This window comes from Parasteatoda tepidariorum, chromosome 7 (assembly GCF_982258835.1).
Source record: "Parasteatoda tepidariorum strain Cologne lab strain chromosome 7, Ptep-v5.0, whole genome shotgun sequence".
Classification (NCBI taxonomy): Eukaryota; Metazoa; Arthropoda; class Arachnida; order Araneae; family Theridiidae; genus Parasteatoda; species Parasteatoda tepidariorum.
The window spans coordinates 48,262,316-48,286,856 of NC_141761.1; the positions used below are offsets into that span (position 1 = coordinate 48,262,316).

The 24,541-nt window shown below is 30.3% G+C and overlaps 1 protein-coding gene across 2 annotated transcripts in view; it reads left to right on the plus strand.

Annotated features, from left to right (window-relative positions):
- The window catches only part of LOC107445161 (uncharacterized), an 85,378-nt gene extending 61,126 nt beyond the window's left edge, over positions 1-24,252 (plus strand). For both annotated transcript variants that reach the window (XM_016059504.5, XM_016059503.4), the window contains 2 exons: positions 5,946-8,260; positions 23,662-24,252. In XM_016059504.5, the coding sequence (XP_015914990.1) occupies positions 6,042-8,260; positions 23,662-23,866 (2,424 nt within the window). In that variant the 5' untranslated portion in view covers positions 5,946-6,041 and the 3' untranslated portion in view covers positions 23,867-24,252. The remainder of the gene's footprint in view (positions 1-5,945; positions 8,261-23,661) is intronic.
- The last annotated feature ends 289 nt before the right edge of the window (positions 24,253-24,541 follow it).

A 24,541-nucleotide genomic window follows, 5' to 3' on the forward strand; every position in this document is an offset into this window, starting at 1 on the left:
AAATTTTTATGTCTTAAGATATAATAGTTACAAAACTTAAGTGTATCAAGAACATATCCGTTCCATCTTCATTTATGCTTGTATTTCGTTTATGCTGTGTAAAATGTTTGTACTTTGTCTAAAAAAAATTTTATTTTAATATTCTCAAAGAAAACACAATTAATTTGTTTATATTTGTGACATTTATATTTTAAAAGGGGATATTTGTTTTGTTTGGAATTCCTTTATTTCTCATTCCTCACTCCCAGTTTTTACTTTTTATTTATACGTTTCGTAATCTGTATTTATATTCATAAAATTTACAATTATCAATTAAGTTTATCAATTTTATATTCATAAAATCCATGTATATTTATAAAAAAAATTATTCTAACTTAGAAAAGCAATTTGAAAGAAATTTTTTTTCATTAAAAATTTCATACGCAATTTTTTTTTTTAGTATTATATAAATAGGTTAGATTGTAAAATTTCTTTTTCAATTTAATATCAACTTGTTATGAAAATGGTCAGAAATTTTTTAAATCCACCTTTAAAATAAATTAGTATTTTTATTTTAGAGCTATATTTATCATGTTGTACTAAAATGTATTTATGTAAACATAAATGTAATTTATGTTTAACAAATTTATCATAGTAATTTCTCAGTCTTAAATAAAAAAAATTAACATTACAATCTAAAACTTTTTAATTTTGATATTTCCATATCCATTATTGTTTCTTATAATTGTAGTTACCCAATCTTTAATTTAAAAGACAAGTTTAAAAAAAAAAATTGAAATATACTTAGGATATATTGGACCTTTTTATTTTTGAAATATTAAATTTATTTGGTATTTACTATTTATAATTTTTTATAGTTGTGATTGCTATGCCATTATTTATCAAAAAGTTTAGCTTTAAAAAATCATTAAATATAAGTGGGATAAAACATAGGATAAGCTCTTTCATTCAAAAGTTTTAAATAAACTTGATATTTGTCTTATTTATACTTTAGTCCTTTATATTTATTTAATATTACTTTTTATAACTGTGGTTATGTTATTTTTCTATGATAAAGCTAGCTTTAATTAAAATTTAGTCAAATTATAAACCTGATTTATTATAAATTTCATTTCTCTCTTTTTTTCATAAGAAAAATATTTTAAAATAACCAGATTTAATTAATATTGGATAATTATTCCTTGATACAAAAACTACCACTCATTGAAGGACGTTAAGATTTATATATCAATGCCTGCACCAAAATAATCAAGTTTTAGTAAAGGGCATATTTCCATATATCGTGATCTGCTTTGCAGACTATGATCGCCAAGGCGCCAAATGGATTTTAAGCTAACAAATTTTTTAAAAATGCTGGGCTTTTGCTTTGAGTTATACCCTTCGAGTTGGTCCCCCTCTGTGATTTTTTTTTTCTTTTTTGCCGTCCGCTACCCAAAGGTTGTCAGGACAGGTTGATGCAGATTATGCTAAAGAAACCTTCCCTTTAGTGACTCTCAAGCTGTGGCTAGCAAGAAACTAAAAAAAGAAATTTCTGACCCGGGGCAGATTCGGGGATATTTCCGCATCGTGATCTGTGGCTCCAACTTCAATCGCCAAGGTGCCAAATAGATTTTAAACTTGCAAACTTTTTTTTAAAAAAAGGGCTGGGCTACAAGTTATACCTTTCAAGTTGGTCCATTTCTGTTATGTTTTTTTTAGTTTCTCGTGGGCCACTGCCCGGAAGTTTCCAAGACTTGGCGATTATTTTGCCACAGATCACGATGCGGAAATCTCCCCTAAGATTCGATATATAAAACTTGTAATTGCCCCTGAGTTAGCCACTTTGTGTTTTTCTTATTTTATTCGAAGTTAATCATCTGCTGGATTTCATTTGGCACATGAGGTACCAATATGGAAATATCTCTGTAATTTTGCATCCATATCTGTTCATACCAACTGCTTTCGCCAAAAGGCCACTTGCCTGTTCCTTGCAACTATAATAAGTTAAGTAAATATTTATATTGTGGCTTGTCCAAGGTGGCTACAAATTATGTATGTTTTGATTTTGTATCTTATTATTTTTTTTAATTTCTCATGTACCACTGCCGGGTTGTCAAAATTCCATTTTGGCGCAGGTATTGATACACCAATCCTTTTTATACTTATAATGCCAATACTGGAAAATTTCACTAGTCCGCATACTGGTCTGTTGACATACTGATAATAATTTTACTTAAATATATTTAATGGTATGATATTAAGTAAATTTTACAAATGCAGTATTTAAATGTAATTTTTGTAAACTAATAAAAAAATGTGATAAAATTTTTTTCCACTGTGTTTTAATTAGCAGATTCAATATTGCTATCTAGAACTCGAAAATCAGGACTAAAAAATCAGGACTCAAGAAAAATCTCCAATTTTTTACATGCCTTGGTTGGCATGTTATTCATGTCAAACTATAAAATATATGTCCAGCAGAAAAACTTTGAAATTTCTGATTAACTGAAATTCCTATTTGAAATTTCTGATTGACTGAAATTCCTATTGCTAGGTTGGATAATACAAAGCAGAACATGCTGTGATTTGTAGTTTATAATTTAAAATTATGAAGGCTTAACTTCTACAGAAAGAAAGAAAGGCAAAACTTCTACATTTTATCCCTGCACCATATTTAAACATGGGTAAATTGCTCATTAAAATATTTGTCAATTTTTTTTTTAAGTAAGTTTTTGTGATTAAAAGCTAAGTCTGAATTGGTAAGTGTGTTAGATGAAAACTGTTAAGAGATGACTTAAAAATTTAACTAACTTTAATTGTATGGTGTAACTAAAGAAAATGGCTCATGTTCTTACTGTTTATAATTTTTATTTATGAGCCAAGTTTCTTAATTTTATTGTCATTAGAAAGGAAGGAGTGTGACATATGTAACTGACATATTTAAAATGCTGGAAGCATTTAGGGAAAAAAGGGGCAAGGCCGGATAGCTAAAATTCAAAGGCCTGTTGGAGCTTAACTGATTTACCTACGCACTTTTAGATTTAATAAATCTAGTCATTTAGTTGTATACAATATATCAGTTTTAAAAAGTCATAGGTGTAATATTTTTTTAATGATTTTTTTCTAGAAAGAGTCAAACCACCTGCTCTTACTCGACTAGTGGGGTACTTGCATTATACTAGTACACCCAGTCTTACTCCACTAGGGAGTAAGACCGGGTACACATGTTAAATCTATGAGAAATTTAAAAATACTAGGATTTCAGAGAAAAAGTTGCGGGCATTTCTATTTGATATGATAATTTGAGAAAATTATACACGAAATTTAATCAAAGCCATACTGAAGGGGGCAGTTGTCCTTGGGCCCAGGTCTGCTGGGGGCCATGCCAAAATTTCCGAAAGAAAACATAGCTCTTTTTTATTAGTTCTTTTTAAAAGAAAATTTCTATACATCTATATTAAAAAAGCTAACATTTGGTATAAAGGGTCTTCAAAAAGTTTTTGGTGCTTTGAGGAAAGGGCCCCTATAAGTCTTGACTAGGGGTCTGTAACACCTTTGTCCAGCCTTAGATGTAGTCTACTTTTGTCCAGCCTCAATTTTTCTGTAACTTTTGTGGGCCCTACATCGAATCAATTCAAAGAGGTGAAGGCAAAACCGGGTAATATCCAGTCTTACCTTTGGAGCAAAGGTTAACAAAATGGTGCTATTATTGGACTAAATCCTGATCCTTATGTAGGGTGTGAATTTTTAGTAAATCTATAATAATAAGGACTAAATAGAATTTTTGTAACTGTGATGACCAATAAATGAGGTCACTTTAAGCAAAAGGAAATAAGAAAGTTAACATAATAAAACAAACATATCTACACAGGCATTGTGAATTAATCAACATCAACAACAAAGCACCATTATGGTAGGTCGTTTTACTTGACTATAAAGGTTTAATTTATCTGCTAAAGAAAGAATTTCGACACAATCGAGGCACCTGGTTTCACCCTGGGCTTATCCCTTTCTCCCCTATATAAGCAATTAAAAATATTTTATTGAAATCAGTTTTGTGAATTTTTTTTGTTTTACAAATTTCAAGAATTTTTCGTCGCAACTTTGTTGCAAGTTGTAATTGTGTTTTTCCCCCCAAAATTTAAATATTCTTTTCAACATGAAAAAAAAAAATCTAGGATGCTTTTTGTCTTCATATTAATGAACAGTGGCTTTGGACCGAGATTACTTTTAAGATTTTTTTAATAGTAATTTTATCCACAACAGCTTTTAAATTACCCTCTTATATGTTTTATGTGTATATTTCAAAGAGTAATTCTCTCTGATTATTAAAATAAGAGAATAATTTGTTCTTTATAGAAATAATTAAAGGCGTGCTAAAAGGCAATCTCTGTGCATATATATATTTTCAAAAGAGGTGAACTAACAAAATATTATTAATTGATAAACAACTTGAGACTTTTTTCTATAATTTAATCTAAAATTATGAGAAAAATTAACATTTAAAGGTACATTTCTTTTAAATGAGTATTTATTTAAAAAATAGTTTAAAAATTTAAAATCACTTGAAAAGTGTATTAATATTGCTACCCCCCTCCCCCTCGAAAAAATATACTTATAAAAATTTTACTAGTTGAGAATAATCCTAGCAAATTATATATCTGTAATAGTAATCAGAATTAAACTTAATAAACGCAGATAATTTTATTAGTGTCATCAGTGTGTAATTATTATTAAAACAAGACAATTAATTTTTTTCAAAATGGAATATAAATAAAAAAACAGTGTTTTTAAGGGATAAAATAACTGAGAACCAAACTTCTGTGCTGCTTAGCATTAACTTAAAACTCTAGAATCCTCCAAACACAATAGTACGAAGGATTTAGATCTGGTGGCGAAGAGGGACGTTCTTCTTGCTTGTTAAACTTCGGGCGATTGACATGGAGCCAAGCCTGTGTTGTTTTGGCTCAGTGCAATGGTTTAGAATCTTGCTGAGATATACAATCTGTCAGCATGTGGCATTAAATGTGTAGCCAATAGTACTTTCTTTTTGTAATATTCAGCATTGATTTTTACTCCTTTGTCAATGAATTTCAGAGGAAATTTTCTGTTATTTGATTCTGCAGCCCAAATCACTGCAGTATTCCTGTTCTGAAAGTGTTGTACTGTTCGAATACTTCTGGTACATCATCAAAGGTTGCTGAATATACAGCACTATTTTTAGCATTATACCTTTGTTCTGTGCAAAATATTTTCTTATCAGAAAGATTATGATGTCAATATTTTTACTGCTGTGCTGTTTCAGCAATATCTTACATCTTTGTTACCTTTTTGATTTTTGTGCAGTTGTCAAACATTGAACTTTTGTGATAAAGGCAAAAACCCAAGTTTTCATTTAATATAACTTGCATAGTTCTCCAACTCATGTTCTCTTCTACAGTCATTGTCTTATAATTTTTTCGGACATAAAATTTAAAAAAAAAAAAAAAAAACATGATTTTTTTGCTTTTCATTTCTGGATGATTCTACAAATACAGATATTTTGTGTCTAGCTGATATATTTTATTTAAATTGGGTTAAAAATTCAAGAGGTCTGATACATTGCAACATCTAAGTTGCAGCGAAAAGAATTTTCTCTGCTATATAATACTTTTGATGATTTATTAGCTTGATTTCTTTTCTTAAACGAATAACTCTACTGTAAATTAAATTAAATTTGTATTTACTGTGCGAACTGATGATAATATTATTTATGTGTTCTTTTTTATAAGTAAAATTTCAATTAAAATTTGAAACTCAGATGCACTAATATATATACTAATATGTAATATATAGTAAAATTAATGGAGCTTTAGTTATATTATTTTGGTGGAGCTGCAGTTTCAGAAATTTTTTGGCTCCGGTTTTCTGCTTAAATGTACATAAACTACGATATTTTCTAAAAGAGAAATTTAATTTATTTTCAGGCCATCTTAGGAAGATGATATCAAGATCTGACCTCCAACTATCACTGGGAAAATCGCATAAGCTGCCCAAATCCTATGTAGTAGAATGGAAGTAACATGGCGCTTGCTAAACCCGCTGATGATCCAATTCATATTGAAAGCGGGGTAAAAATTAAGAAAGAAAAGGAGGATGAGGAGGATACTGTTAAAACGAAGAATCCCTCTGATGTCAAAAAATTTATTGTGAGTGATCCCCAACTGTCTGGATTGCAATCCCGTAACATTACAATTACTGTTGCTTCATCATCCCAGAAGGAAAAGCCTATTTCTTCGATTAAACTAACTCTGCCAACTCCTAAGAAACCATCGGTTGATAATATTGTTATTTCCAAACCATCCTCTCCACCGCCAGCTGATTATACAAGCAGGTGCAAGGCATTTGGTTGGTCTACAGTTGGCTCTATTAATCTTCCTTACATCATGCGTAGTGAACACAAGTTTGTTGCTGCTCGGATATTGGAAGATAAAGTTATAAGAGCTGCAATGAATATTCTTCCAGGTCATCTTTTTAAATTTGCTCATGTTGAAAGTTTTTATATGACTGAGGCTGAAATAACTTTGTACAATGAAATTAATGAGTTCCATTGTGATTTACAGTTTGGTTACCCAAAGTTTACATCAAGCGATGTAGTTGTAAGTTTAGAAGACTGCATAAGCTATTATGATTTCCTTGAAACCTGTAAGGCAAAGCTTGATATTCAAGGAAATCGTTTATATAATGACCAGTGTGGTTTTTACAGTATCAGGAATGATTGTGTACCATATATTAAAAAGGGAACAAAAAAATATATTCCATTAAATGGAGTTCCTGTTGAACTTATGCCATCAGTAACACGCATTGAAAATGTTACTGAGTGGGATATAGCCTATTTTAGACTTTTATATGGAAAATCGTTGGCAGATAGTTTGCAAATACAACAAATTTGCTGTGTGGAAGATCTGGAAAATGCATTAGGTGGTATTCGTTTTGAGGAGTTTTGGGCAGACCTTCGTTGCTTACATGCCTCCCATTTGCCTTCTTCCAATGATAATCTTTCGAAATGGGAAGATTCTGTTATTCAGTCTCCTGTTGCTGTAGAGAATGCTAAAAAACTCAGGGAGAAAATAAGTGAAATGCAAGAAAAAGAAAGTATGCTAAGCTCTTTCTTAGGACTTGACAAGTATCTAAACGTCAATTCAGCTCTATCAAGAGCTACTCACCTTACTCAAAGTCCCGAATTGCAAAATGGTCTTGGCTCGATCACGAATAGTGATAAAACAAACATGTTTCCTATGTCTATTGAAAATCTTTTGGTCACTTCATCTAACTGTAATTATCCTTATTCTATTAACTATTCTAATCAATACAACAGTCATTTGCAGCATCCTTCTGTTTCTGATTTAGAGAGGTATAGAAAATTGGAGGAAAATATGCCTTCACTGACTTCTAATCGACCAAGGCCTTTTCCTCCACCACCTCCCCTTGTTAGATTGGGAGGATCTCATGCTGGATCTGCTCCTACAGAAAATGCAGTGGTGCCAAAAACTACACCTTCAATATACCCTTACATACCAACTCCCGCAAATCCTTGGCTGTCGCGTTTCTTAGAGCCAGATTGGATTCGGGAAGAGGAGAGAGTGGTCTTGCAACAGAAAGATACCCCAGAAAATTTGTCTAGACGGTACAGTGAGAATGATTTGTGGTGTCCAACGTCTTTATCATCATCCAGTGTAAACTTAAATGGGGCTGGTTCCTCAAATTTAGTGAGAAGCAATAGCAACCCTGCTGGTGTAATCAGAGACGGTTATGACATCACCAGCAGCTCATTGTGCCGTGATGACAGGATCTTGCATCCTCATGGGGGAAGTCCAAGGCTATTAGCAGGCCCTGGTCCTCCACCTCACTATCCTACACCTCCTCAATCATCCCCTCTTCAACCCTTATCGCTTATGGATTGTACTCCAGCAACTATTGTCCCTGATATTTATTCCACACGAAATACACCAAATGGTCTTGATTTGTGTAGTCCCCCTCCATCACCTGAAATGCGAACAGCTTTATCAAGTAGCCCAAGGGGCCCTCTTTTGTCCAGTTATCCCTACCATCCTCATATCGCTCGTTTAGTGCAAGTGGACACACGCTATGTGTTAGCAATTAATATTGAACCACTAAAGTATAGCTCCTTGCTTGCGGTTCCTCTATCAGATGTGGTAAATAAGTTCCTCAGGGGCTCTTCTGTTCAGTCCTGCCAGATTGTCTTGGAAACTTATGGGATACAACTTTATGAATGTACAAGGTATGTATTGAATTAACATTTTGTTTGTGTGAGTATAAGGTGTATGTATTGTTTTTACCTAGTATGAAAGCTTTGTTATTCTTTAAATCTTTAGTATGATGCTAGATCAGCATTTGCGGCATAGGCTCAAGTATATTGTTGGCCAAAAAAATAGTTGCATGCTTATGAAACTTATTCTGATTGACTAACCACTATAAGTTTCCCCTCAAATATTTTCTCCCAACTAGACCAATTACTAATCAGGGTTACAAAGAACCCACCTACCCAGTAAAATCCAGGTGGGTTTTACTGGGTAAAACCCACCCTAAAGTGGGTTTTTTCTAAAATATATTTCTTTTTTATCCTCTGTTATACTTTTGCGCTATTGTATTGAAATATATATGTAGTAGTCTAGCCTAAAAAATGAACCTAGGTGAAAAAATTGTTTTTGGAGACTACCTTGCTGGCTAGATTTGACTGTATGGCCATTGATTAGTCAGTGCCTTTGATTCGCTATCTATGCACACAAAAAAAAAAAAAAAAAATATTTCCTCAAATATTTTTTGAGATTAAAATATAAATAAAAAGTAATCCTGTGTTAAAATAAGTTTCAAATGTGTATTGTACCTATGTGAGTACATGTAACATTTTGTAATGTGATGTCAGAAGAAACTTTTTTCTGACTTTTGTACCAATTTATTTGTATTAATTATTATTTACCTACATGTTAAGTCAATTCATAAAATTAAACTTAATTATTAATATTAAAATAAGCTTTTTCAAAATAAGGTTCTTATCCCTGCCCTCTCTTTTGAAAAAAAAAACAATAAAACATGAAAAACCCACCTGGGTTTTTTGTAACCCTGTTAGTAATATGCATTATTTAAGTATTTCGAATTGCTCGATGGTTACAATTTTTTGGAATCATTCCAAATAACCAGATGAAAACTTTAAAGCAGTTTTTTGTCGTATGATGATGTATTTTCTTCTTCAGAAAGCTAGCGTCCATAGTGGGCAGTCGCGCCAACAAAGAATGCATTTAGAGGTGTTTGTAATTCTGATAAAATATATTTGTCCTGTGTTTGAGTCTTTTGTCCAGATATTCCAGATTTTTTGTTTGTCCAGATTCCAGAACATTCTATTTTCTGAGAATACAAATGCGGATTTCTAAAAAAAATAAATTTGCAGAATCGAAAAAGTTAGATTTTCGTTCCAAAATATTTTTATTTCAGTAAAAATTGATATTAGAAATAGCAAAATTCAATAGTTTCCAATTTTTACAGGGACGGGCTAGTAAATTGTATACATAGTTCAGGTACAGTTGATGCTTGCCTAAAGGATTCATTTTTTAAACATTTTTGGGAATTCAGTGTCTTTATGAAATGAAAATGAAAATTTTATGTTATCAAATTTTTATAGTGATGAGCAGGGGTTTACAATTATTGATTTGTCTCTTTCATCTGATTTTAAAATTGATAGATTCCAATCAACAATTAAATTATTTGATAAAAGAAATCTTGAAATAATTTACTAATTTAAATTATTTATTGTATTGAGGAAATATTAACTAATTGATGCTAGTTATTTTTTGTAGCGCAACTCTAGTGTTTGAAGTTATTATGAGTTGTTAGTATCAGATATATTGCAAATTGTTAGACTTTCTGTTTCTCTTCTAATTCTGAAATTAAAATATTTTTTCTTTTGGATAAAATTTGCTTTTAATATGCTATTCTAATGTAAAGCTATTCTAATGTAAATTTAAAAAAAATAGTCTGGTATATGTATCTTATACAAAACCATTTCCATATTTTTTATTAACCTATTACAAAGCCTGCATTTGATTATAAGCAGTAGTGGTTGGTAAAAGTAGGCTTCTTTCAATTCAAGTGGAAGAAAATCTTTTTCAAACAGAAATATTAAAACAATTTTTCAAACATTTTAATTTTAGAAATTATCAATTTCCAAGTTATTTCATATCATTTCTAAATAAGTTGAAAGTAAAAAGTACCTTTTAAAAACAAAAATTTTGTGTTTTTTATTTGGTTACACCGATTTTAACTGACCATAATAATCTATTACTTTTTTTTTTTTTTTTTTACTACTGCTACAGTAGTTTTTAAAATAATTTCCTTCAAACTATTGAAAATCCATTCCAGGATTTTTAATATTTTCACTAATTGTGTTCAATTAAAAAGCAAAGAAATTTGTAACATATCTAGTAATATGTTCTTTACTCAAGTCCTTTAACTTTTTTACCGCTTGTTTAATCAAGACAAAAGTTAATGCCTCTAACTTCTATTTTGAATTTTAAGTTGTGTTTTGCTTGTAGTTTGAAAAATAACTCATGAAAGTAAAGATGAAAATGGAGTTTTCTTATAAAATGATTGAAGTTTTATTTAACTATTATTGAATTTTTGAACTAAAGTTCTTATTTACAAGAAAATAGGATAATTTCAGAAAACACTCTGTAAACAAAATACCAACTAATTTTAAATAGAATTTTAAACTAATAATTAAAAAAGACATTCTAATTCATTCTGAATAATAAAAAAAAAAAGTTAGTCTGATAATAAATTTCTTTTTAAAATTACAAATGATCCAGAGACACAAATTTAAATTTAAATAAACAAATTTAAATAAGATTTACAAAGTAAACAAAATGAATTTTTTCAAAGAAAATTTTGTCAATTGAATTTACCGGGCCCACACTAAAGATTTAAAATTATTAGCCAAAGGCAAATCTTAACTATTTTTTATTAATGATTTTTTTTCACGCAGAAAATTTCAAATAAAAATATAAATTTACTGTAAGTTGAATTATTTAATAAAATCAAATTTGAGAGGATTAAAAAAATTTATTTTTTGTTTCATCGGCTTTGAGGGAAAGAAGTAGGAATCGGTTGGGGTTAGTTTTTGATAATTTCTTAGACTAGAGTAGCTATTGTCACATTATTGTGTTGTAGCTTAGGCTATTGTCATGAAAAAACATGTTTCCTACAAAAATATTTGGAGGATAATATGCATCTTGCTATCACATAATTTGTTGTATTGGCAGAAACTGTAGAAAAAAATTTCATCACGTGATGTCGCGTTTGAACGTGATGTCGTGTATGAACGTTTGAAATCTGTATTTTTCAGTAGTTAGTCTTATGCTCTCATAATCTCTCTGGTTGTTTACATTATCTGAACTTTCCAATATAATTCTAATTGGTTATGAGACGTCTAACAGAGATAACTATAATCGAATAAAAATTACAACATTTATTCAAGAAAATTCTCTTTGACTTTATTTTTTATTTTTTTTTTTTAAAGATTAAGTTGATTTTTTAAATTTATTTATCTTTTTTTTTTTTTTTTTTTCCCTGTGAAAAAGATATTATACATATTTTTTTTCGGTCGAAAAAAAAATCATTCACGAAAACACAATTTTTTCCCCCAAATTTAAAATTTTATTGTTTTTAAGGTGGCTGATGCTTAGCGCGGGCTCTGTATTGAATGTAAGCGATCCAGAAAAAAAATCTCTTGTTAATACAAATTTTATGATATACTTCTAAATGCAACTTTTATTTAATATTGTAGTTTGAAATTCATATCTGTCTTGTATGTAAATTTGAAATCTCCCATTGACCACATTTGGGATGCAAAGCAGCGTCTTACAACCAAGTGGCAACTCAAGAAAATACCTATCAATTTCCAAGGGCAAATGGAAGAAGACGCTATACCTCGGAAGAAACTTAACTCCATAAGTAATTTAAAATTTAAGTATGGAAAAAGCGAGTTTAGGAAACCTAAAGTAAACAATGAAGTTTTAAATAGTGAAAAAGATGCTGTGGTGGTTTAAGGAATATATTGCTCGCCTCCCAATCAGGTGCCTGGGTTTGAATCCCTGAAATGGCTGGTTGATACGAATTCTGCACTCGGCTAGCACCGACAACAATGCTGACCTAAAATTTCCTCATGGTAGACGGCAGATCATGGGTTACAGTACCCTTGCCGTCGGGCTAACCGTGTGAGATTTTCGCGGTTTTCCACTCTATGTAACGCAAATACGGGTTAGTTCCATCAAAAAGTCCTCTACGAAGGCATATTTCTCCCAATACTTGATCCACGAGTTATCTTGCTTTCTGGATTGGGTTAGGTAGTCATGAACTCAAAATTGGGTCTGCTGTTGAACTGCGATTGCAAACAAAAGATAAATATTGAAAATAGAAAAGAAATTTTCGAAATAAAACAAATTATGAAAGGATAACATAGGATTACTCCTTTTGTAAATTCTATTGTATTTTGAATTTTTATTTCTTCTAGCAATTAAAACTCCTGGCTTATTCTAGGTTTGCCTGGATTCAATTTTTCTAGGCTTTAAATAAGTTATGTAGATGAAACGGAGTTTTTGATGAAAAGTTTCTCCCACAGGATAGCGTCCTCTTAACTGCCACCAGGGGTGCGGGTATTGGGGCCCAGTTTTTATAATCTCGTTTACTTTATCTTCATTTTTCTTTGTTGCAATAAAATAGAAACTTATAAATATTTGGCCAATTTTTGTTACTTAAATATTGGTGATACAACATTTTGTGTAAGGACATATGGCTATTTTGTCCACAATGCTTTCTATTTTATTTACCACACCTTGTACTTTTTTAACTTCTCATTTCTTAAAATATATTCTATAAGATGTAGGAACTTCAAGAAGCATATTATTTGCATGTCTTTCTTTCTCTTTTAATGGAAAAAAAATTATTCAGGGAATTTATGTGAGTTTATTCATATGGATGGTAAATTCTACAGTAGAGGGCTCTGTATTCTTTCCTTTAAAGAAACTTCAGAATTATTATATCCTGTCTACTTTCTTTCCATTTGGCTAGCGTGTGCTCATTTTTTTACTGTAGTTGTTTATTGTTTGAGCTAGAGCTAGCACTTGTTATTGCCAAGTTTGAATTACAATGTTCATATTAGTCATATCAAGAATATTAATTCAACTGCTGAAAAATAGATATTATGTCAAATATAAACGAATATAAGTTATGAAAAGAAGCTACCTTGCAATTAATCCAATATTAACAATTCGCTCAAAAAATATACGTTAGCTAAAATAAAACGTGGGCGGTACGAATTACCTACTAGCTATGCTATCTATGTACACAATAAATAGCATGACAATCCAGAAATATAAATATAGCAAAATTAAAGTTGCCAAATTAACGATTGCTTTGGAATTTGGGCAATAATTATTCAAAATGATATTGTTTTAAAATTTTACATGATCAAATGGTAGAAATAGTATGATTCGTAAAAAATTTAAGTTAATATTCTTGTTTACGTAATAATTAATATTTTTCCAAATTATCATCGCCTTGTGGGATTAACAATGATAAACTTGTAGTGACTTTCTAATCTGAACTTTTCTGGGTGTTTCTTCATGCTTATTTAGCATTCGCTTATAGGGATATCGAATATAATGAAAATGGACTCTCAGACCTAAAAATTTTGAGGTTTTTATCTTTCAAATTCAAAAATTAAATCAATGAGATAAAAAATTATGTTTTTTTACCCCTTCAAGACCTTAACATCATTCTTGCCCTTCATTGTCCCTGAACTACTTGTTCTACTGTGTACTTCTTTGCTAACTTAACTAATTTCTTTTTCATTTATAATAGCACAAATTACTACTTTAATTAAAAATGTTACGGTACGTACTTGAAAGTTATCCACTATTTGTCTTTTTCACAAATGTGCTTAATCTTCATACTTAACTTCTTTAATTTTTTTAGTGATATTTTCTAGCTTATAGCTCTATTTATTAAAAAAATTATTACTTATTTTTAATATCTACTTACACTGCACTGCTTGACAATTACTAAGGAGCAACTAATTAATGCAAAGTAGCGTTTCCAACAGCCCACCAGTAACCATAAAAATCAAGCACAGAGGGTATACAAGCTCTTCATTCATTCGAAAATTCATGCTGTTAGGTATTTAACCGATTTAGCTCCGTTGGTTGTTGAACTTATGAACGACTGAAAGCAGGTTAAAGTGTCACCACTGTGGTCTCAGTAATGGTAGTGTCAAAAAGTTTCGACTCGCAACTAAAAGAGGCCGCTAAAGCTGGAAATGCTATTTGAAAGCGAGGCTGTGGTAGGAGCACCACACTTTAAGGGGATCGATATCCTTAGTGGTTTTTAAGGAACAGAAATGTCACTCTCCTGGTGAGATGGTTGCAGACCTTGCAACCACTGCTGGTACACAGGTTTCTGACAGATAACTCACGGCTATTAAATCAAGTTTGTTTGTATGCACATGCGTGTAAGTTTGTTCGGTGCATCTCGTTTCAACTACACGTTATCGTCAAGAAAGATTACGCTAGCGTAGGAACGCATTGATTGGTGTCACCAACAGTGGTCCAGGGTGATGTTTTACATTCCCCGTTTCACTGTGAAAAGTTATTCTGGCCACCAGTTAGTGTATGAACGTGATCGGTGCGGTCTAGGCGTTACTGGTTTGGGCAGGCATACACAATGGCAGAACATATTTGATCAAAGGTAGCGCTACATCCCAACGGTATGGTAGGTCCAGAATTTCTGTTTATAAACGACAATGCGCAGCCATACAATATCGCTGAGGTATCGGACACACTAGAAAGTGAAGATATTGTCCGCGTGTAATGGCCTACGTACTCCCCGAACCAGAATCCTTCAGAGCTTTACTGGGATGCCTTTAGCAGGCATGTTTCACAAAGAACACACCCTCCCCGAACTGTGTAAGAGCTGATAGCCACCTTCAGAGAGGAGTGGGATATATAAATTTTTACATCCGTTTGCAATAAAAGAATATATGGTCATCGTTTAAAGCAAAATGCGAAAAGAAATTCGCGGAAAAAGGCAATAATTTTTGAAAAAAAAAGGGGGGGAGGGAATTTTGAATAAAAGTGACCGACAAATCTTAATTTCAACATTAGAGTTGAAAACTCTTGTGGATGTAGAGAGACCCGCGTGGTACTTTTTACTATTAACTTTAACAGCTATTAATTTTCGAACTAAAACTAAACTGCATTGCGTGAAAAAAAAGTCCTGACACCATTCAGCTGACCTTTCCCGCTGAATATGCACTCCCCCACCACTTATTTTTTTAAAATCATTTTTCGATACTTTTATGAACATAGATTAGATATGAATGTGAGAAAAATTATTATTTTTACCGTTTAACTTCTTATGTGGGGTTGAAAGGTGAAAAGTATAAGTAACATAAGTAATAAAAGTATTAGTAACATAAACAGTTGTAGCAAGAATTGATATTTTGGGAATTTCTCCCCTTAATCAATACAAATCATAGTTTTCTTTTTCCCCCACTATTCTTTAACTTGTTTTTTACATATTCCACCTTCATCCCCCACACACCTTCTAATAACAAAAATATTAAGCCACTACTTTTCTTGCGAGAGTTGCAAGCTGTCTTCCAGATAGGAAAATAATTTTAACCATTAAATTTATTCTGGTTCACTAAAGAGGTGATACGTTCTCATCAGGGTTGCCAGATTTTATTGGAACTAATATTTTTCAGAAACTGTAATAATATAAAATTCTTAATTATTGAATTGATATAATTTTTGTTCGAAACAATTTGGAGCAGCAACTTTGCCTTTTCGAAAAAATAAGAAGCAACAGCTTTGACTTTGGAAGCGTTAAGAATAAACATTTTAGAATACTTTGAACTACAATTAGAAATAAACTTTTTTTTTAACGCAGCATAAATGTCTGAGTAATACAAAATTAACTATAATTACTAATAATTATAGCAATTATAATTTTAACTATTATAATTTTAACAAAATCATGATAGTTGTTTCGAACAAATCATGTTAAGTTTTATAGAAAATATCTAATTTATAGAAGATTTAGGATGAATAAGAACATGATGAAAAAATGGTTTTGAATGATTTTAGACTAAAATGGCTGATTTTGAGGCAGATATGGAGCTGCAATTACATTACTAAAATTAATATCATTTTATCTATATATGGAATAAATGCCTTTAAAAGAAAGTAAATTTAATATCATATTTTACTTGTATTGTTTTACTAAAAAGTCATTAATAAAATTGTTTTAAATATGTAAATGTTAATTGTGAGCTGTAAAATATTGAAAAGCCAATAAAGACAGGCTTCTTCTTTCTTTTTTTGCAACTCTGATTATAATAAGTGAATTGTTTTAGCAAGGAGAGGAATGTTTCCCCTTCTAAATTATTCCAGTAACATGCAAAAATATTTTTTAACGTGTGTTTGGTAATACCATTTGCAATATTCTTAAAGTTTCAAGAAACTTAAATTTTGCACAAAAGTGCCTTCCCCTAAATTAAACAAGTTGATATTTGTTGGAGAAGAAGCTCTGAGTATAGCAGAAACAAAATCAATTCACATATCTATGGTTACTGTTTTAATTTAACTTGAATAATTGAATGCAGAAATAGTTATGGGAAAGTTGTACATTGTTTTAAAAAATGTGATCAAGGCCCAATATGAGTTTATGAACCCATCTCGAAGGTGAGCTTTAGTTATCTTGAATTTACTATGGGAAAGCGGGCTGAGAAAAAAACTTGCTTGTAAGTGATATGTTTCCGACGTAGTTTTTTACAATTCATCGAATGAAATCGCATCCTAACCAAGATATCTAATAACATAAGAAGTTTTTACGTTTTAAATAGAAAAATAGCAAGTTCTAACTTATTCATATTTATGCATCTGACATAGCTATCTATTCAAGTGAGATATTTATTCAATATATTTTTTAAGCAACCAGGAACACTTCAGTTTACTAACAATATAAAAAAAATTTGGTAGATAAGTGTAAAAATGATTTGAAATAGGGTTTTAGAGCAGAAGAATTTGCTTATAATTCGACAAAATAATTTTAGATAACAGTTGTAATAAAATCTAGAAAGATTTTTGGCTCTATTTGTTCTCATGGTGTAGGATACATTGCCCTCATTATACTGGAGGAAATTGTTATTAATAATAGATAACTGTAATTGAGTTGTTTACAATTTCAATTTAATGAAATTGTTGTAAAGTCTTTGTAAACAAATATAAAAATATTAGATGTGAATATTTGAACTTAATTATTAAAAAACAACGAACAAATGGAATAATTTTGTTATAGCAAAAGAAAATTAACAAAACCTATGAAGTAACTTTTGCTGATACGGATAAATTAGTTGCCCTACTTGTCTATTTTTTCTTTTTTGCTACTCTAAACCTTGTACATAACTGCCAACTGTTTCGATTAAATCGTAAATGTGAACTTGTTCTACCGTAAAGTGCTAGACTTCGCATGCAGGTCGTCGGGCTACCAAAGCGGGGGTGCTACTCTACAAAGGATCTAAATTGTGATGGCATGTCTTCGGATCATCCTCAGGGGTGTTTCCCAGACCGTCAACACATTGCGACGTAATAAAGTACCATATGATTCTTTTGCCAATTTAATTATTTTGGTTTAGCAGATTTTCGCCATTTTGAAAATTTGGAACTGAATCTACTGATATCGCGTTTCTTAACCATGCGACGTAATAAAGTACCGTATGATTCTTTTGCCAATTTAATCATCAATTTTAGTATTTACCTGATTTTAAAGTTACGCGTTTCGATTATTCCTATTCAGGCAATTTTAAAATCCATTATCGCGTTTCGTATTCACGCGGTTGTAACATCGATTTTCGTGTTAATATGTGATTTAAAAACTACGCATTGCGCTTTGTATTCATCCGATCTGAAAATTATGCTTCATGATTCGCATTTACGCGATTTAAAAATTCAATATCGGTATTTTTGAGTTTCTGAAATCTAATATTGCTATTCATATTGCGAGTTTTTTCTTGAATTAGTTGAATATAAAGCATGTATGGTTTATGAATTGTTATAAATTTTTTGCTAATAAAATTTTCAGAGTTTTTCTCCTTGTGACACTGCTTGGCTTATCATGTTTTGTGTTCCTATTTTTGTTTTTACCAAGTTGGAAAAATGCTCCATTCATTCTAATTAGTAAACGTTCAAATTCTCCCACTTCGATGGGAAAGACTATTTAAACATGACCGCTTCTAGAAAGAAAGAAACACTGTTAATTAAGGTCCGTAGCTTATGGGAAATAGTTCAATTTTTAAGTATTTTATACTACCATTCAATTTTAAAATATTATACCAGGAAATATGGTCTCAATAGATTAAAGGATCCAAAATTTATTGAATTAAAAAGCATACAAATTTTGACTTAATTTTAAACTGTTTAATTTAGAGTGACATGATGCAAAATTTGCACAGAATCGGTCGAATAATATTTGAGAATTGCATGTATCAAAACAAAGCTTTTTGAAATTTTATAACTCAAAAACTATATTGATAGACTTAATTCAAATTTTTTATTTTATTTAAAATTGCAACTCTATAAAATATATATTATATAATTATCTTAGGATATTTGAATTTTATAATTGGGTATAATATAAAAAAAACACAATTACTTCCACTTAGTAGGAATAACATTTACCATGACGCAATGCTAAATTCTGTGCCACTATCCACATAAATGCCACTATCCACATAAATCAATTATTAATCAAAAATCGAATACCAATTACTTTTCTTTATAATGCAATAAAATCTGACGAGCAGCTATTTAAACGATCAAACACTTCGTTTGTTTATTTGTGGCTTGAAGTTAGGCTCGCAGAAAATGCCGTTCATGGGTTAAATTTAGTAGAAATAACACAACCTGTGACGTAGGCTATAGTATACCCAATTGGGTGTGAAAATCTTTCGATTTTTGCTTAAAAAGTTCCCTTAATATGGAAGTGAAATATGGAAACATTAAGGCGCCTAAACTTCCGATTGCTCCTACACTGATTAAAAATCGATATTCGTCAGAAAAAATGACGTAATAATTTAGTAGCCCTTCTTTAAACCATTAAGATCGGCACTCGGTGAAAATTCTATCATTAGTACAGAAGTTATTCACTGTGGTTTAATGCAGGTACAAAGACTGTTTAGGTATTTCTGAAGTAATTGTGCCCATTGTTACACTGTTTTCAAATCATGATTCATTAAAAAATAGATTGGCAATGTGTTGGGCTCATGTTGGATTGCAGCTGGTAGACAACAATTTGCAGTAACTTTGTGAGCTCATCTTGGTTAAATGTGATGATTTTCTTCATATGGATTCCACAGTCAGATCTCCAAACTTCAACTTTGTAGATAATGTTTGAACACTACGGGAAGTACAATTGGAATTTAATTGGAAACTTGAAAGGTCCTTTTGGCAAATATCCAGAACCTCAAAACTGAATTACAGACAGAACAAGTGGGACCATTTACTACAGGAATGCTTAAACTATCTTACTTCCTGCAGAAAATCAGTGTGAGACCTGATCGAATCCGAAACCACTGACTGATGCGCATGCATTTAAATTGTTTTTTTTTATTATTATTATTTCAACTAATCTTCATACTAGTTCTGGAGTTACTGACGAAATATGAAAATTCTCCTTATTTTGAAATGTACTTTTGTATATTTAATTTAAAATATACAAGCTTGCTGACAATAAATAACTAGAATATCTTGGAAAATTCGATGAAACTTAGAAAGATAGGCATTTTATTTAGAAATTCTGATACTTACTTCATGTTGTTTGAATTTGGGGTGGGGCTATATTTAATAATTTGAACCATATGTGGTTGACAATGTTAAAATGCTTAACTAGTTTTCAGAGGTACAAGATATTTAAAGATTTACAATTCTGACTTAAATTGTTATATTAACAGGGGTGATTGTGAGCCCAAATCAAAATTCCGGAAAATTTCTTGAGTTTAAAAAAAAAAAGAAAAAACTTTAAATTGAAAAATCAGGAAAAAAATTTAAACAAGGTTTTTTTCCTTTTCCTCAATATTTCTTAGTTTACTTAAAATATATTTAAAATTTTACACATACATATACCATTTACACATACCTATGATGATCTGGAAAAGTAATTAAAATTTACAAATATGTCTTTCTTTCTTGAGTTTATGATTATAACAACTATTTACTGATAAAAAATTAATATTAATCATGAATATAAGCTTATAAAGTATCTTTCCGTCTCGCCCTTACAAACAAATAAATGTTTTAAGTTCCACCTTTTGAAAATTTGATTTTCGGAAACTTCCGGATCACTGTTAGCAAAAATTCCGGAAATCCGGATTTTTTTCCGGAGCACAATCAGCCCTGTATTAACCAGGTCATATTAACTGAAAGAAGAAATATTACTCATGCAAAAATTTATATTTATACATTGTGAGCAAAAATATTAGTTAAATTGTTACAGCTATTTAATTTTTTCTAAACTTAATTTATTGTGCTTGAATGTTTTTGAGTGTACGCTTGATTAAACTATGAAAAATTTAATGTAACCTTCATATTATTTAGCATTTATAAAAATGAGTTTAAGAAGTATGAATTATAGTAAAGCATTGTTTATATGTTTATGAGGGGACCGATGTATATCAAGAAATAAATGAAAATGCTAAATTAAGCAAATAATATTAGAAAACAAAACATCTACTAAAGTGAAAAGAAAATCATACCTTTAATTCTCATCTTGAGTACACAAATGTATATAATTCTTGGCATACACATTTAAGTAAAAAAAATCTGAGAGAGACACAATTGATAACTTATTTTTCCATTTCCTTCACAATAAATTAACTTTGCAAAAGTGCTACTAAATTTATAAAGTTGATCCTGATATATTTTTGTTAATGAAACATTCAAAATTATATGTAATTACATTAAAATCATTTTAGTTTTTGTAATTATTATTTTACGGAACGCACGAGATACCTACCTATTTATTGTTTGAGGCTAATACAAAATTTTAGCATGAAAAAATTGAATAATTTATTTTTGACATGCAGCTTTTTTGTATTGTGTTTAAATTATGCAGACAAATTAAATATCTGTTAATAAGGCTTAAACTTTAATAAAGTGCACACGTGGGGAGGGAGATGGAAAATTAAAGCACAACACAAGATATGCAATTATATAAATGTTTTAAAGTTATAAAAAAAAGTATTAATGAAATAATTTTTGTGCGATGCAACTTCATATTTTCCTCCCATTGAGATAACATTACTAAAGAACTTGTGATGATCATCATTTAATAAATTATTATTGTTTTCCTCCTAATTTTTTTTTTCAGGTATTCTTGTTAAAAGTACTTTCACTATTTTGTAAAGTTGAGCCCCAATTATTCATTGAATTGGATGACAAGAACTCCGGGGATAACAAAAATCGCGTACAATCCAAATAAAACACGCAAAAATATTTTAAAATATATATCCATAAGTGTGCATACTTTTAACATACTGGGACTCAACTCTGTTTTTCTAATTTATTTGGGCATTTTACACCATTCTTTTTTATGTTTTTGTTGCGCTCAACTATGCGATTAAAAAAAAAGGACTATTGTCACCTATTTCTGTTCCTTAGGTTTAAAGTAGTGCAGCATTTTTCTTTAATAAAAATTGTGTTACTAATAAAGCAAATTTTTTCCTAACTGAAGAAAAAAAATGTATTTTCTTTAGTTAGGAGAAAATTTGCTGTATTAGTCGCACACAATTTTTATTAAAGGAAAAATATATATATATTAAATTAGTACTTACCATTGTTGCTATTGATAAATTATTTTGAGGTATAAAAAAACTTTATTGAAAATAGATTACTATTGATAAAAAATTTTAATTGCAGTATTCATATCAATAGAATGTTTTTCTTTATCGACAAACATTAAAATTATTGGACGGTTGTGTTCAGGTGATTCAAAATGAGTCTTGTGCGAGATCATAGATGTAATTTGTGCCTAAAGCACTTCTTCCATTAATTTTACTACCTTGTTAATTCAAATCTCACTTGATAAGTTTCCATTAGGAACACAAATTAATTAGACATGTTTCTGTTTTTAATGAAACTTTATCAATTACTATATGACTTGTTTGTTTAGGTTATGACAAGAAAAGCTTACCAATTATCTCAAAAATGAGTTCGCAACCACCTCATGTTTTCTTCAATTATAACTAATATTTACTTGTGGAACTTAAAGTCTTTCCAATAAATATGCTATATGGGATAATTTAACAATTATAAAAGGCCAACTCAATCTGTTAGTTATCGTATGGGATTTCTTCAGGGAAACTTATAAAAGATTAAACTATAAAATATATAAGATTTAGGTTTATCAGTTTGCACAACCTATGGGAGTACCAAAAGAGTAATATATATATACATATATATATATAAAAATAAGCTGTGCTTTGTGCATTAAGTTACTTATTTCTGTCTGACTGAAAGTACCAGATTGAAACTATTTAATTTTGCATGTTCTTTTTATGACTATGGCATACTTGCCAAATTTTACGCATTTGGTGTAAAATTTTATTTCTATATTTAAAGTGGTAGTAAAATGTATGTTTTCTATATATTCCTTGCATTTATAAACTAAATTTTATAATCTTTTTGACCACCACTATTTTTAAAAAAAATTAAGCAAATATATTAATATGCAATACTGGTTTTGTAGTTTGAATATGCTCTATCAAAATACTGCGTATGTTTCGGCCTAAAATTGTAATTTAAATTCCATTTTACTACCACTGGGGGAAAATCATCCTCGAACGGATTAAAAGTTGGCAGGTATGCAATGGCTCAGTGTTAGCAGTAAAAATAAATGTCTTATGAATTTCTACAAATAAATGTGGGTGATTTCTTATTCTGAAAGTAGATATTAAAGCATGACTTTAAAATACCATTTCTGTTCATCTAATACTTATCAGGAACAGTAACAAATTTTGTTATTTCTGTATTCGATTGCAAGTTAAGAAAAAACTATTATCTGTTTGCATCTAAGTATATACACCAAATGTATGCCAAGCTGAAAAATTAGTTATACATGTGTGAGTCATATTAGTATTTTTAACTTGGATTACAGACTTAAGACTGCTGGCTCGCTCCCCACATACTTCCTAATTTTTGTGGCCCATTGTGCATTCCTTTTTTTATACAGTTCAGTATGTATTTAATTTTTTATTGAAATGATAGTGAACTGTACAAAGATAGGGTATTCATTTATACAGTTAGTCTAGTCCCCTTGTACAAGACTGGTTAACAGTTAAAATGTGCCAAGTAATATTTCAGACTTAGTTGCTGCATACTACTGTTCACAACAATTTTGTAATGAAAGAAAATAGTTTAGCAGGCTTTAAATGACCATGATTCCACCCTATTTGGAATTGGCTATTACAAATTTATCTGTTAACTAGATGAACATTTCATTATAATTAAAATTATCAACTGTTTATATTTATGCTGTTATTTATTCATAAGATACTAAATTCTTACTTTTATTTTTCAGCTTACAACATGAAGCATTTGCCAAGCATAATGTGTCTGTCCCACCAGGTAGCAAGTTAATTTTATTAACGGACCTTAAGAACTACATTCAGCAACTGAAAATTATGATGTTGGATCGAGAGAAGCAAAAAGAAATGAATTGTGACTTTACAACGTCTGAATCACCCTTATCCAAGCGGTGGTGCAATAATGCTCGAGAATGCTGAGCATTCCTGCATTCCCTCTGACCACTGGCAAAAAAATGAACTTTTTATACTGTAAAAAGAAACAAATCAAACTTCCAATATTTATTTATTTATTGTTTTGTTTTGATCTTCACCTGAGCTAGAAACCAAAAGAACCAGAATCTCATTTGTGTTGCTTTGAGTTTCTGTACCTTCTGTTGTAGCAAGTATTATTGAACATCTATGCAGAGCCAGTGGCAGATGCGCGTGTGCGATCCCACCTCATATTTTAGAAAAGCCAATGCGTGCAAATTTTAATCTATTTTTTCATGTTATCTATTATGTTGGAACTGCATTTATTGTAAATAGATGTATTAGTGTTGTTAATGCAGAAGACAAAAAAAGTAAATTAAATATGTTGTGATTAATTTGTTTTCTTTCATTTGATGCCTCAAACCATTGACACCTCAAAACTCAGAATAATTATACTAATCTGCAAATAACACACCATAGCAATGCTTTTTTTGGGGTTGGGGGAGAGATATAAAAATAAACAATTTATACATGTGTATATATAATAATTTCATATTTACTTTTTACAAGTTTAACATCTCTATTTTCCTTTTGAACTGCTAAGCAACTTGTCAAAAGACTTGTACTTTCCAAACATTGTCTGCTTTCAGATTTTATTAGGAAATGAAAAAAGTTTTTTCTGAA